This window comes from Larus michahellis, chromosome 1 (genome assembly GCF_964199755.1).
Source record: "Larus michahellis chromosome 1, bLarMic1.1, whole genome shotgun sequence".
Classification (NCBI taxonomy): Eukaryota; Metazoa; Chordata; class Aves; order Charadriiformes; family Laridae; genus Larus; species Larus michahellis.
The window spans coordinates 66,998,131-67,012,329 of NC_133896.1; the positions used below are offsets into that span (position 1 = coordinate 66,998,131).

Here is a 14,199-nt window from a genome sequence, read left to right on the forward strand (position 1 = left end):
CACCAAAGGTTACACCTAGCCTGGGATAACTGGGTGAGGCACCATGCTGGTATCCCTTTGCCCTGTTAAAGCCTTGTCCTGTCTTCCACACAAACCAAGGCTGCAGAGCACAGGACCGACTCATTAAAACTGGGTCCGTGCCTGGGAATGGGCTGGTCGGAGGTTTGACACCAAAACTAAGAACAATTTCCCTAGCAAAGCCAAACAGCACAAAGGATCTGTGAGAAAACAGACATCTCACCTCTTTCTGTAGCACTCCCAGCTGCAGCTACAAAAGCTCTTCATAACCTCGCTGCTAAGCAGCCCCTGTCATCATCTCCATGCTACACATCTAGACTGGAGATGGAATGGGCTAATTCCCAAAGACATGCAGCAGGCCAGAGGCAGATCCATTATCTCTTCTTTTCCTACAGCTTTTTCTCTCAAAACTGCATCTGGGAGAAGGGACATGAAAAGGAAGAGGAGTCCCAGCCCAGCTGCTGTTGGAGAGGCATCCCTACAGCAGGAGTGAACATCTTCTAAGGTGAAGAGAGAGAAAGATGCCAAGCAAGGACCATGGAGCCAGTGTTCTGCCTGGCCCTTCCATTGCAACAACCACAATTCTAAATTTAAAAGATGGGAGAAGAACCCAGTGCCAGGAGCAACGTGGTCAGCAGAGAAAGGGTGGGATGAGAGATGAGTAGTTTTATCTAGAGGCGGCGTCTTCCACTTACCCTAGGCATTTTACTCCTGGGAATGCAGATCATCCAGATGCTGCACACATCTACAGCAAGGTGAGTTTATTTTCACCTGACCACTTCAACTTGACAGCCTGAACCTATCTGGCAACCTGGCCCACCTCTGTTCAAGGGCGGTCCAGCATAGGGAGAGTACGCAAGAAACAGAAGTCATATCTGCAGGCTTATATATAGACCATAAGTAACACATAGGAATCCAGAGCACTGACAACTCTGCAAGACGCTAGGTCCAAATGAACCTAGGAAGGACAAATCACAAGGTGAAAGGACTGCAGTCTAGACCCATTAGATCTCACAGCTCTGCTTCCTCTATTGCTACTCATGCACCCATGTAATAGGGGAGGCTGTGGTGTGGGCTGGGGCCACAAAGCTACTGAAGAGGATCTGACTGTGCTGGGTCTCAGATAGTGTGGAAGAGGGGTTTGTTATCCATAGTATGGACAGCAAGTTCCCTTAGGTAGAAAGCAAAGAGAGCTGGATTTGGAGACAAAACACCTGGAAAGAGTTTTCTTATGCCTTGAGTAGAAACAGAAAACACAACACTTCAAAAGGCCAGTAGCCTCCAGCAGTTCACCAGCCTATGTGCACTGATGTTCAGGGAGGGGAAGGCTCTAGGCAGCAGAGCCGTGCTCCAGTTACCTGTAGCAGTTGTTATGGTATTTGTTATAGCTGCCCAGAGCTGTCAGGCATCCCAGACAAATTGCATACGAAAAGAAGATTTGAGTGCCTGCATCCATCCAGACCTGCAAGGGAGATGCAAACACAGGTGAGAAGACAAGGCCAGCACAGAGCACAGACACTGCATGGATGCGAAGAGGCAGTGCCCCAGGGGCCGCCGTAACCAGCAGAAAGTCCAATGATCAGGAGGTCAGCAAAACCCAGCATTTAGACGAGTCTTTTCTAGGGGCAGATTATACAGTGCCGGGAATTACAGTGCTCAGTGAGGCACCCAGGGGGTGCTAAAAGTGCTAAAGGGAAGGGATGCACCAGGAGCCTTGCAAAACCACAGCACATATAGCTCTTCATCATCATCTCTTTCTTCCTTGGACAAATCTGCAGAACCCTGAGACCCCTCAGAGCCTCCCAGCAACAGGAGACAAAACAAACAGTTTCCAAGAGAGCTGAAGGAGCCCTCTGCTAGCAGAGGAGGTGGCCTTGCTTTGGGCAAGCCTGGTCTCCCACTGGGTGGCACAGGTACATAAAGCTTCTGATGGTGGCCCTTGTGGCCCTTCTCTCCAAGACCTAATTTAAAGTCTCCAAAACTTAAAAGAAAATTAACAGGGGAGGTGAGAAGCACTAGAAATAAACAGAGTTGTTTGCAAAAGACAGCTCCTAAAAGAAAATACAAGAACTCCGTTAGTCCCACGAGGCACCTTTGAACTCCACTTCGCTCTCACTGTCAATAACACATCCCAGTGCTCCGAGGCTGACATTTGTCAATGCCAAATTTGATCTGAAAGCCTAGCTGTGTGCAGTCACCAATGCAACCGCCCACCACTGCCTTCTGCAGAGAACAGCAAAAGCAGGAACCAACAGTGAGAAATGGAGCAATGACAAAGATTATTAATCAAACCCTCTGTTTCCTAAGATCTTTCTTCCTAAGGGGTTTATAAAAGAGAGATAAGACAATCATTCAACCAACCCTGAAGGGCAGCCACATTCTAGACACAGAAGAGAAGCTAGCCAGGAAAGAAAAACAGAAGTATTACCGGGACAACTTTAATGACCAAAGCCTCCGTTTGGCCATACCCTTGTTCTCCAGAGTAGCAGTGCTGGTGAGCACTGGCAAACACCAGTCTATTTTTTCCTATTTACCTCTTCTCCTTGCTACGCTGACCGGCCTTACAAAGGGATGTTACAATCCCATTAGCTGTGATTTTCTGGAGGAAATTCTGTTTTTAACTCAAGGGGCAGCTGCAAGGAACGAATCCTCTTGCTGCCCATAGCTGCAAGACCCAGCAGCGCTGTCCATGGGGAGAGAAAGCAAAGTTCTTCTAGGGCTAGATTTGGTTAAACTGCTCTCCCTGACTGTCCTGCAAGCAGCTTCAGCCCCACCACCTTCCCTTCGGACCATGAAACCCCTGTTCACAATTTCACAGGGAGTCAGATCAAATCTCTGATTTATAGAATGAAAAGGGACACTTGATGAGGTGGGACTGGGACTGCTAGTTCAAGGCACTGGGTCATTGAAAAAGTAATTGGTCTTGGTGTATTTTACTCTTTTTGGAGGAGCTGCATGGGGAGGTAAGTTTAGAGAACAGGGTTTTAGGTCATTTTTGCATTTCAAAAAGATTAGAAAGAAAAACAAAGCCTTTTTTATAATTGATTCCTAAAGCATCACTGTGTTTGTGGGCAGTAAGGGCAGAGCCTTCACTTTTCAGCTACTTTTTAGGCACAGTAAGGCACTGAGGTGAGAGGGACCAACTGACACCTTTGCATCAATAATTTAAGCATCTTTGCACAGATCATGGTGAAATGTTTTGTTAGGTCTGCTTTTTATTTTGCTGTTCATTGCTAGAGCTCTGTTTTTCCATCAAATTCAAGCTCAAATCACAACCCCTCATGGATTTTGGAGCCCTTGTATTCCAATTTGTCAAGATAACAAGACTTTTGCCATCAAGCTGCCTACCCCATGCTTGCCATAACATTGGACCCACTTGACAAGTTTCAATCAGATTTAACAGTTGGTAGAAACCTCAAGGATATCAACTACTTATGAATTTCAAAACAGTCAGGGAACTGTTCAAAACAGGAAAAAGACAGGAACCCAGCATCCCCACTGAGTAGAAAGCTACAGGGAGGAAGAGTCAACCAGTGTTAAATATCAGATAAATTACACAAGCAAGAGACATGAGAAATATCCCAGGGACAGGAAAAGAACTGGTGCTTTACCAGCCATGGTAGAAGCCAAACATCAAGACACCATGCTTCATTAGCTCTGTGGCTTATGAAGTGGCTCATTTCTAAAACCCAGTGATACCCCCGACCGTGCAGCAGAGACCAGCGTGGGGTCTGCAGGCTCCCTGCTTCGCTGCCTGCTCTGCTCAACACAACACCCGTGGGGTGCACACTGGGCTCTGTGGGAGCCCAGCCCCAAAGGGATTTCTTGAGGGAATACAGCACCTGCCTTAGCATATGCTCCCATTTGAAGCAAGGCAGCCTGTGGCTGAAACTGTAAATAAAGCTAAGCTTGGCTTGCAGAGCTTATGATCCTACTTAGTCAGCACAACTGTGACCATCAGCTCAGGCTGCATGCACTTTATTTCCCATTTTAAAAGTTAACTGCAGCTCTTCAGCGAAAGACCAAGCCACCTTTCTGTCCTTTCCAGTCCCCCGGCAGTTCCCAAATTGCCTGGGGGCCAATGGACTGCAACAGGGCTGATGCCATGGGTGCTCCTGACCCACTAGGGATGGATCCAAGCAGTGGCAGCAACTCCCAGGACCGCAGGATCACTGGGGTCAGAAGGAGCCTCAGCCCATCTGTGGTCCAGCCTCCTCCTCAAGCCCCTCATGAGAAGCACCACTGCCCACCTGGCCCTGGGGGTTCACGGAAGCTACACAGACCACTTGCTTGCAAAAACAGCAACCCAAATCTTCCCTCCCCAACCTGCTGCCTGTGCTCACTTCTCTCCCTGCAGTGACTCAGAGAAACGTTTTTTTCAGCCCTTCCAAGACAACCCCCCTTTCCCTCCTGTGCTGCTGATCAACAGCCTCTCATTATTTTAATATTTCCACTCTGACTAAAGGGGCTCGCTGGGGTCAGGCAGGGCTCTCTTTTCCCTGCAGATGAAAGTGTGCTGCTGTTCTCTGGCCACTGCTCCCAAAGAGACCGGTAAAGTTTATCCTGTTCAGATTTCGCTGGCACATTGGCAGCATGGGTATTTTGATTTGATTGTTGTCTGCAGTTTTCTAAGCCATCCAGTTTATTTAATTCATAATTCAATTTCCTTGAACATGTTGTTTACTCCCCTTTGTAATAGCCTCCTACTCTCTGTTTTTAGCCAAAGCCTTCACACCTGAGCTGCAGTTATCCAAGATGGTTATGGCCTATAAGAGGACATATTCCTTCACCCCTTAATTTTCTCAGCAATATTCGCTTTATTACATGTACTGGAATTTAATAGCCCCCTGTACTGAAACAGATCCTTCCTTAGGAAGAGCTCAAAGCACTTACAAATAACAGTAAAGACCATTTCAAGGAAAATATTATTGAACCCCAGTGTATCTCATACATCAAATACAGGTGCCATGCTGAGAAGCGCCAAACTGTCCCGATCAGCAAGCAGAGATGACACAGCCCAAAGTGGGTACACAGAATCATAGAATGGTTCAGGTTGGAAGGGACCTTAAAGATCATCTAGTTCCAACCCCCTGCCCTGGGCAGGGACACCTCCCACTAGACCAGGCTGCTCAAAGCCCCATCCAGCCTGGCCTTGAACACTTCCAGGGATGGGGCATCCACAACTTCCCTGGGCAACTGGTTCCAGTGCCTCACCACCCTCACAGTAAAGAATTTCTTCCTGATATCCAATCTAAATCTACTCTCTTTCAGTTTGAAACCCTTACCCCTCGTCCTGTCATGACACTCCCTGATAAAGGGTCCCTCCCCATCTTTCCCATAGGGCCCCCTTTAGGTACTGGAAGGCCACAATAAATGTCTCCCTGGAGCCTTCACTTCTCCAGGCTGAACAACTCAGTGTAATGCAGAGCAGAGAGCAAAGACCACCCCAAGTCTTGAGCTGCAGTTCAACCAGTATTTCTTTCCCTCCCAGCACCACAGCTCACAGCTCAGCCCATGGCGCTAGTGCTGCCCACCAGCCGCACCATGCAAACACCTCACTTCAGCCCAGCCTTACAAGGGGAGATCTTGATTCCTGAGATTTCACCTCAAGACGCCCAGAGCTCCATTCCCAGATTATTGCCTTTTCCCCTTCATTCAGGACTGGCCCACAGGCCCCAGCCCAAAGACCCAGTCCATATCCCACAGCACTGCGGTGGCACCAGGCTGCGCAGCCCTGGGGCCCTGCTGCAAAGAGCCCACCGCTGTGCTGCAGAGCCCAGGCCAGCACCTTCCCTCCTCCTCATTTACCCCAGAAGAGACGAGGCAGGGAACAAGACACTGACATTTCCGTAAAGCGTTCCTGGTCCTTCTGCCCTCCCTATGCCAAGCAAAACATCACATTCCCAGCCCCAAGCCCCAGCTGTTTGGAAAATACATCCTTGGACTCCTTGGGAGTGGGGGACGGGGCACTTTTTCCCCAGTTTTCTTCCTGTGCCGGCACTCAAGGACCTCATGATGCCCTGACATCAAGTAACCCCTCCACCTCGGGGCACCCGCTGACCCACAGGGACATTTTACACCCAGAGAGCCCTCCCACTGCTGGGTTTCTTCAAACACCACAAGAAAACAAACAGGTTTCTGGTTCATCCCGAAGAGCACAGCTGCCTGCCCCAGGGTGGCGCAGAGGGGTGAGGGATGCTCTCAGGGATGCTCCTTGCTGACTGGGAAGCCAGGCTTTACTGTCCTCCCTGCCCTGCTGCTTGCAGGCGGACAGTCAGACAGCTTTATTCTTTCCTGCTATGTCAGCGCTGAGATCAGACCCAGCAGGGCTGCCCCAGCCACATGGGTCCCACGCCAGTGGGGCTGGTGAGAGGCTGGGAGGAGGAAGCCCCGCAAGGTAAATACAGCTGTGGTCCACCCCACGAGGATGCGCTGCTCCAGCAAGGGGGAGGAGAGGACTGCCAGCGCTCCCTCCCTGATGGCCCTGTACCTGCCCTCCGTCCCCCAGACAAGGACTGCAGCGGTGCCGGGGCTTGCAGACCCTTTGCGGACCCTCTGCCGGGGCTGTGGGGCACGGGGCAAGTCCACGGTGCCAGCAGCAGCCCCGCCGGCACACGTATCCACGCACAGGCACAGCGGGTCACCCTCCGGCACGAAAACAAACACACTCGCCTTCAGGAAGGGGAAGCGGGGGGCCGGCAACAGCACAAACCGAGCGCGTGGGGTCAAGTTAAAGGCTTGCTGGGAAAAAAATAAATAAGGGGAACAAATAATATTTAGCAGGCCCACAGTCGCCCTCCCCTCTTGCTGGGAAGCAGCAGAGCTCGCTGGCCACAGAGCAGCGGCAGGAGGGGCCTGAATTTGGAGAGGATCTGGGGGCGCTGACCCTTTCCCCAGCGTGGCTACAGGGGCCCATGGTTAACCCAGCAGGTCACAGCCCTGCAAGATGCACACACCTCCCGTCCTCCCTGTGGTGGTCCGAGGGACTTATCCTCAGCGCAGCCTCGGCAGCAAGAGCTGCTCCGGTGCAAACCATGAGGCGGACGCCAGCAGCCTCCCTCTCCGGCCACAGGCACAGCGGGCAGCCCCCCAAAGAGCCGGGGGCATCTTCATCTCTTGCTTCCCATTCCTGCCACATCCATCAGGAAGCAGGAGCTAGCGGGGACCCTGCAGGGGCAAACGCTTCTCCAGAAAGCGATCACCACGGAAATGGGTGCAAGAAAATGAGAGGGACGTAGGGAAGGTTATTAGAAAAGTAGTCCGGATGAGAGAGGGGGAGACAATGATTAGCAGAGGTTGGATGAAGGTAACACTCTGAATTTAGCTGCACAGAGCAAGTCAGGGCTCTCCGGCATGGCTCTGCGCAGGGTCAGGTGTCCAGTGCCGTGGTGGGGACTGCTTATGGGGTGTCTGCAGAGCTGTAGGTCCTCTGCAGGTCCTCAGCACCACCGGTGCTTCCCTGCCACCAGGACCAGGGGCACAGACCCCACCAGTTCCTTTGGCACATCTGGGCTGGATGGGAAGCGGCTCGTCAGAGAAAATTCTTCCTTTATATGATAGATAAAGTACAAGCATATACAGCAAGGTGGTGGGTTTTCTGGAAATTTCAAGAGGAAAACAAGAGTGGGAGGTTTTGAGAAACATTCGCTGCTTTTCCAGAGGGGGGTATTATACTCAGAGGCTGCTGAATTTAACTCCTCCTTCATTCTCACTCATTAAATCTAATGAAATTTAGCTAAAATCACTTGAGACGATACCAGAGTGAAAGAAGACCGTTATATTTCTCCTCTTTAAAGCAAACCCAAACACGCAGCCGGCACTTTCTCCATCAAGCCCATCAGTCTTCTCTTTAAATCTGTCTATTAAAACAGTGCCTGGTTGTGGTATGAAAGCACCAAGCGACGGAGAGCCTGCCAGCGCCTGAGAAAAGTTCTTCTAATGAAGTTTCCCACACTTAAACCTTATTTCTACTCTGAATTCCTCTCGTTTCAGCTTCCTGCTAGTGGATCACACTGCGCATCCCTCTCCTTAATCACATCCGTAAATCCCCAGCGTTATCTACTGAAATAAACAATTGATAAAACTGCTGCAAAGATAATTGCAACGGATGGAATGATCGAAAGTGGGAGTGGTGAACAACCCCGAGACCCCCTTTCGGTTAAAACACATCCCACACTATGAAATAAGTAGGAAGCTTTTAGAGCACAGAAAATGCAATCAAGGAGGGGGGGGAAAATTTGGGCCTAGTAATGGCTGACATGCTAACATCATAATACTAAATATTATACAAATAAAAAACAAACTATGGGGTTGCTCTTTTGACTTTTTAGTTCAAAATAGATCCCCTCTCTGGAGGTTTTGCTGTTATCTGCTTGTATTTGAGCAGAACTGGACTTCATTATTCAAAAGTTTTGTTTGGCAGTTTCTCTGTGTAGTCTGATCTACCTATCAACTGGCATTTTATTTACCATTTTAATTATAAGCATTTCCTAGATTTAGAAAATGAAGGTGCAGGAAGATTTAGGGCACCGTAGACTTCGTGGCTGAAGAGACCACCATCAATCAGCTAGCCTGAGCTCTCGTAGACAGGATTTCCCAGTTTTGTCCAAGGTCGTTTGGCAGGTGAAAAGCAATGATTTTCACACACCAGTCTGATATTCTGACACTTACTCACATCTCGGCTGCTGCTGCTCCCCTGGTAGAATCTGCTAAATAATTCATCCCCTCTTTTCACCTAGTTTTTCATATACTTTAAAGGAGTTTTGATTTTGTCTGCTTGTATATTATTTGCCCTTTGTTTAAACCTCCCCTTGAGACAACTTATCATAAGGCTCAGATTGAAGAGGGTATTTTTTTTTATTATTATTTTTATTAATTTTTTTTTAATTTCCAGAATCCCTTCCCAGGCACTATAGAAGCTTCTATTTTTCCGGGCAGTGCAGGATGGCGGGTAAACAATTACAGCTCGCCGTCCTCTGAGCACAAATCAATTATAATCGACTTGGCCCCGATGGGCTGGCAGGACTCACGCTGTCCCTGCACAGAGAGAGGGGGGCACTGCCGCACACGCGTGGGCCTTGGGGCACTAACCCTTCCCTTCCCTCTCTGATGGGAAAACACAAGAGAAACTCCGAGCCCTGCCACTTGGTTCGGTAGGACAGTTAAAGCACAGTGGAGGAAGGCAACCACCGCTACTGACTCCGGCTTTTCTCCTGCAGAAGTGAAGCGTTAATCCGGGAATGGAGACGGGGAGGCAGGAGCCAGTTTTCCTCCCCCACTGGAGGACAAGCCATCCTCTTGCTCTGAAGGGTTACTCTGCCTTTCCACCAGCGCATTAGCATTTTCCAGGCTGGAAGGAAGCTGTGCTTCTGAAGCTCAGGCTGTAATTGGAAAAGTTTGCCAGGACGGACCTAATAAGGACACAGCTAGTACCAGCAAAACCATGCCATGCCTGAAGTGGTTTAATTCAGTCCCCCGGGCGACACAGCCACAGTAACAACAGGACTCTTCATAAGTGAATGAGCGCCGTTTGAAAACGTTGTTTCATTTTAGAAGCCTCTCGCACCTCTTTGGCGTGAATGGAGCCACAAACACTGCATACACAGACCTGTCCTCACTCCCTTCTGAGCCTTGCTGCACCTTCACACCGAGGAGCAGCTCTCCTGCCCACCTCCTGTCCACAGACAAACCAGGAGAGCAGCCGACACTGTAAAACGCGGGTTTTCACCCCCTGCCCAGGCGCAGCCTTGACCAGAGAACGACTTCCAGAAAGCTGAGCAGGACCTCAGAGTCCTTCCCATGATAAAAACCAGACCGCCTGGAGCTAGAATCCAGACACTCGTGTTTAGCTCCCTGGATCGGAAGCCGTAAGTCAAACTGACTTGCACAGAGCCACACTGCACTGGTGGCACAGGGCAGACACAGGGATGCCCAGCAGCCCCTGACACGCTGCTACCCCCACCCACAGGGAACGGGGATCCTCTCTCCTCCATCAGGGAGGGCAGGATCAGCCGGAGTCAGTCCTCCACCAGCAGTTATGTCCCCATTTGCAAAATTAATAACGAAGGCAGCACTGGGACTAGACCAGAAAGAGTTAATGGGGTTACAAAGGGTTTTGCTGGCCTATTTTCCAGGCAGGCACCCTTTAATCTCCTTTGGAAACACCTTCACACAAAGGCTGGTACAGCGGCTCAGCTGGAGCCAGGATTTAACATGGAAGAACTTGTCCCAAAGAGATTAAAAGCAGCAGTCGGGCACTGACCCTCCCATCAGATAGGCAGGAATTTCCCACTGGGGACTGGGAGGCAAGGAGGGCAGCTGGGTCCCGGGGAACTGCTGCAGCGTGCCACTGCTCCCGCCATCCATGCACCCAGCATGCTTCCCAGGGAAGCTGGAGTGAGCATGCCAGGAGCAGGGCCGGCATGGTGCAGAGCAGCACGCCGTCCACTGGCTGCCTCCGCAGCAGAGGAGTGTCCCCAAGTGGAGGGGACAGCTGGCGCCACTCATGATGAAGGGTTAAATCCCACTGCCCGTACCCCTGGGCAATTCAGACCCAACTCAGACTAGCAAATACGGTAACAACAAAGGTGAAGGCTGAGGGTGAGAGAGCGCAGGGACAATCAGAGTACACACCGACATCACAGTCCCGCCTTATGCCCACAGAGGGGGAAAAAGAGGGGACAGAAAGAAGAAATTGGGAGAAAGAGAGTGAGAAAAGGAAAAGGAAGAGAAGAGGACAGCCACAGGCATCCATGCAAGTACAACAGCTCAGCCATTGGGTCCCCCCTCCACCTTACCTGGGGGTCCCCAAGACGACTGAGGTCTGGATAAAGGTAAAACAGGATTCCCTGGGATGCCCCGGGCAGGGAGACTCCCCTGATCAGCAGAACGATCAGCATGAGGTATGGGAACGTGGCCGTGAAATACACCACCTGGGAGGAGGAGGAAGGGACAAGTGTGAACAAGCAGTACAGGCCAGAGCACACAGAGCCGGACGGCAGCACAGCACCGACCCCTGGGGTGGGGAAGACGGGCAGCGGCCGGAGATGGGTCAAGCTGCCTCGCCGAGCACCTTGCTGTCACCTGCAGTGGAAAGAAATGCATTTTAAAATGCACCCAGGAAACTTGTGACGTACCATGGCATGTCTGGAGACAGAGAAAACCTTTCTAGTCCTAAGAGCGATCCAGACCCCAAGCCAGGCTGTCATCGGGTTGGAGTCAGAGTAGCTCCACCGAAGCCAGCGGTGTGATATCTATGTGCCTCGGTGGAGGAGCTTTCTCCAGTATCCATCTGCGCATCCCTACCCCAAATAGAGGCCTGAGTCACACACAGAAAGTCTCTTCTCTGCAACATTTAGTGGCAAGGGTAAAGAGGTGTGCAGATAAGAGATACACCCTGAAACATGATTGCTACCAAAGGGCCGCCAGGGACAACACTGGGGGTCCCCAGCTCAGGGCTGGCACCAGCAACTGGCTTGTGCCCACCACTCCCCCACCGCAGCGACTCGCAGCTGCTGCCTCAGGTCGACCCCTTTCAAATATCCAACATGGGCACTTCAGGCAGAGCAGGGCAGCGCGCCTCAGACTTGTCACCAAGGACTCAGACCCGAGCAGGACCTTTAGCTTGTGTCCTCTTGCTTTTTATGCCCCTGGGCAACACAGACGTACTCAGGTAGGGTTGAAATCCCTTCCTCTAGCAAAGGAGCTGTGTCCCTTAGGGGAACACTGCAGGCCAGTATCAGCTAATCCTTTCAGGGACTGCACATCTGGTAAATATAACATTTAATTTGGGGATTACTGGGTTATTTTCAGGACTGCAATGGCTAATTGCAGTAGTACACCTCAACAACAACACGCTGTGGTCTGTGGTTCCCACACAAACAACCCAATGTCAAGAGCTGATGCAGCCTCCCCGGCAATTCAAGTACTGTCGTTAATCCCTTTGCATTTTGCTCCCGCACCTTCAAGATTTATTGACCACCTTGAAAAAAAAAAAAAAAGTTGCTTAGTCTGTTTTATCATCAAGATGCATCAAGAAAAATGTGGCCAGCAGGTCAAGGGAGGTCATCCTCCCCCTCTACTCTACCCTGGTGAGGCCACACCTGGAGTACTGTGTCCAGTTCTGGGCTCCTGGGTTCAAGAGGGACAGGGAACTGCTGGAGAGGGTGCAGCAAAGGGCTACAAAGACGATTAGGGGATTGGAACACCTCTCTTATGAAGAAAGGTTGAGGGATTTGGGTCTTTTTAGTCTGCAAAAAAGACAACTGAGGGGGAATCTTATCAACACTTATAAATACTTAAAGGGTGGGTGTCAGGAGGATGGGGTCAGGCTCTTTCCAGTGGTGCCCAGGGACAGGACAAGAGGTAATGGGCACAAACTCAAACATTGGAAGTTCCACCTAATCATGAGGAGGAACTTCTTTCCTTTGAGGGTGGCAGAGCACTGGAACAGGCTGCCCAGAGAGGTGGTGGAGTCTCCAACTCTGGAGACGTTTAAAACCCGCCTGGACGCGTTCCTGTGCAACCTGCTCTAGGTGACCCTGCTGTGGCAGGGGGGTTGGACTAGATGATCTCCAGAGGTCCCTTCCAACCCTATGATTCTATGATCATGCTAGGCCAAAAAAGAAATGTTGCTCCTTCAGGTTTTTCCTGTGTGGATGTGCAGAGTGAGGATCCACATCAGCACGCTTCCCCTGAACATGACCCCACAGCTCTTTTCTCAGCTTGGGCAGTTACGCACCAGAGCGCTAAAGCTCATCTCTTGAGGAACCGCAAGATGTAATGATGTGAAATGATCTATTTCTTGTGCCTGCCCATCCATCCAAAATGAAGTGATTCAAAATCTACCTAAGGCCCACCATCCCTGAGCAGAGGTTACAGGGTCTGCCACAGCTATAGCAGTTTCTGCATTAGAGGAGGTCCTACTAAGAATGAGCGTATGGTTTCCCTGGACAACACAACGAACTTCGCTCTGCCCCTAGGTACTCATTATGATCTAAGTAGCGATTCAAAAAGAGATTTCTTCTGGATCCACTCTGATGTACTCCATCTGAATAAAGCAATGTCCAGAACACCTGACCCTGCAACGCGAGTCCTCCTCTAAGTCAAGATACACACTCTTCAGTGATTCAGCATTGTAATGAGGAAGGACAGAAGGATTTGAGAGATCCTTGAAAAACACCACTACCAGATTATCATCACTGCCTGCAGCTCCAGGTTTTCTATGCATTTCATGTGCTCTGCTCTATATATCACAGCAGTCTTGGGTAACGCCACAGAGGTTGGTGACAAACACCTCCTTGCTGGGGCTCACGATTGCCTGAGACGTCTGTGTGAGCAGACCCATCTGTGTCCCTCGAATCTGCATCCTGAAGGCTGAAGGAACCCAGGGACAGCTTCGTTCAACACAGGCAAACACCATCATTCATTTCCCTCTCAAATTTTCAAGGAGTCTCTGATTTAGAGCTTTTCAGTGACAGTTAATCAAATCTTCAGGACCTACGAGTTTAACAATCATGCCTGTATTTACCACACAACCAAATTCTTCCTTCGGGAAATGACAGGATGCAAGTCTAATCTTTCTCAGCTCATGAAAGCAAGATTAAAACCAAAAATCATAAAACCAACCCATTGCCTTTAGATCCTAGTGCACATTGTTCCCGGATGCCAGTTTGCACATTCTCGGTTGTATCTCTACATAACATCAATTTTCGGAGCTCAGAACACAAACTGGTAGTTGTCTGGCACATGATTTGGATTCACATTTTGGTGACATTCTATGTGTTTTACAGCCTGCATGAATTAGCACATAAAGCTTTTCACTCACAGTGAACAGTCACTCACATCTGCACTGAGACCAGAGGCCTGAATTTGGAGAAAGTTTTGCTGGACTAAGGGTGCCAAACTTCTATCTAACAACAGGAACATCTGGATCCAATGAGATATTACTCAGTGCTTGGCTTGGACCCAATCTTTTTATTTCTTGGGCATTGTTAGCACTAACTACATCACTAGGAACCTTGCCGGGATCAGTGTGATCGTTCTGTCACATGCTGGTCAACAACATCCAGGGTTTTTATTGAACCTGATCCACATGCCTCGGCAAAGTGGTTCCATCTGTGACAACCTCCTGCATCTGCAAGCGCTCTTCAGGGACAGGCAGTCCCCACGTGGGAGGATGCG

At 50.1% G+C, this 14,199-nt stretch overlaps 1 protein-coding gene across 2 annotated transcripts in view; it reads right to left on the bottom strand.

The window, feature by feature from the left end:
* Positions 1-14,199, bottom strand: part of LOC141742172 (sodium- and chloride-dependent GABA transporter 2-like) — a 39,025-nt gene that overhangs the window by 6,815 nt on the left and 18,011 nt on the right. For both annotated transcript variants that reach the window (XM_074583795.1, XM_074583787.1), the window contains 2 exons: positions 10,815-10,949; positions 1,377-1,480 (listed from right to left, as the gene is read on the bottom strand). In XM_074583795.1, the coding sequence (XP_074439896.1) occupies positions 1,377-1,480; positions 10,815-10,949 (239 nt within the window). The remainder of the gene's footprint in view (positions 1-1,376; positions 1,481-10,814; positions 10,950-14,199) is intronic.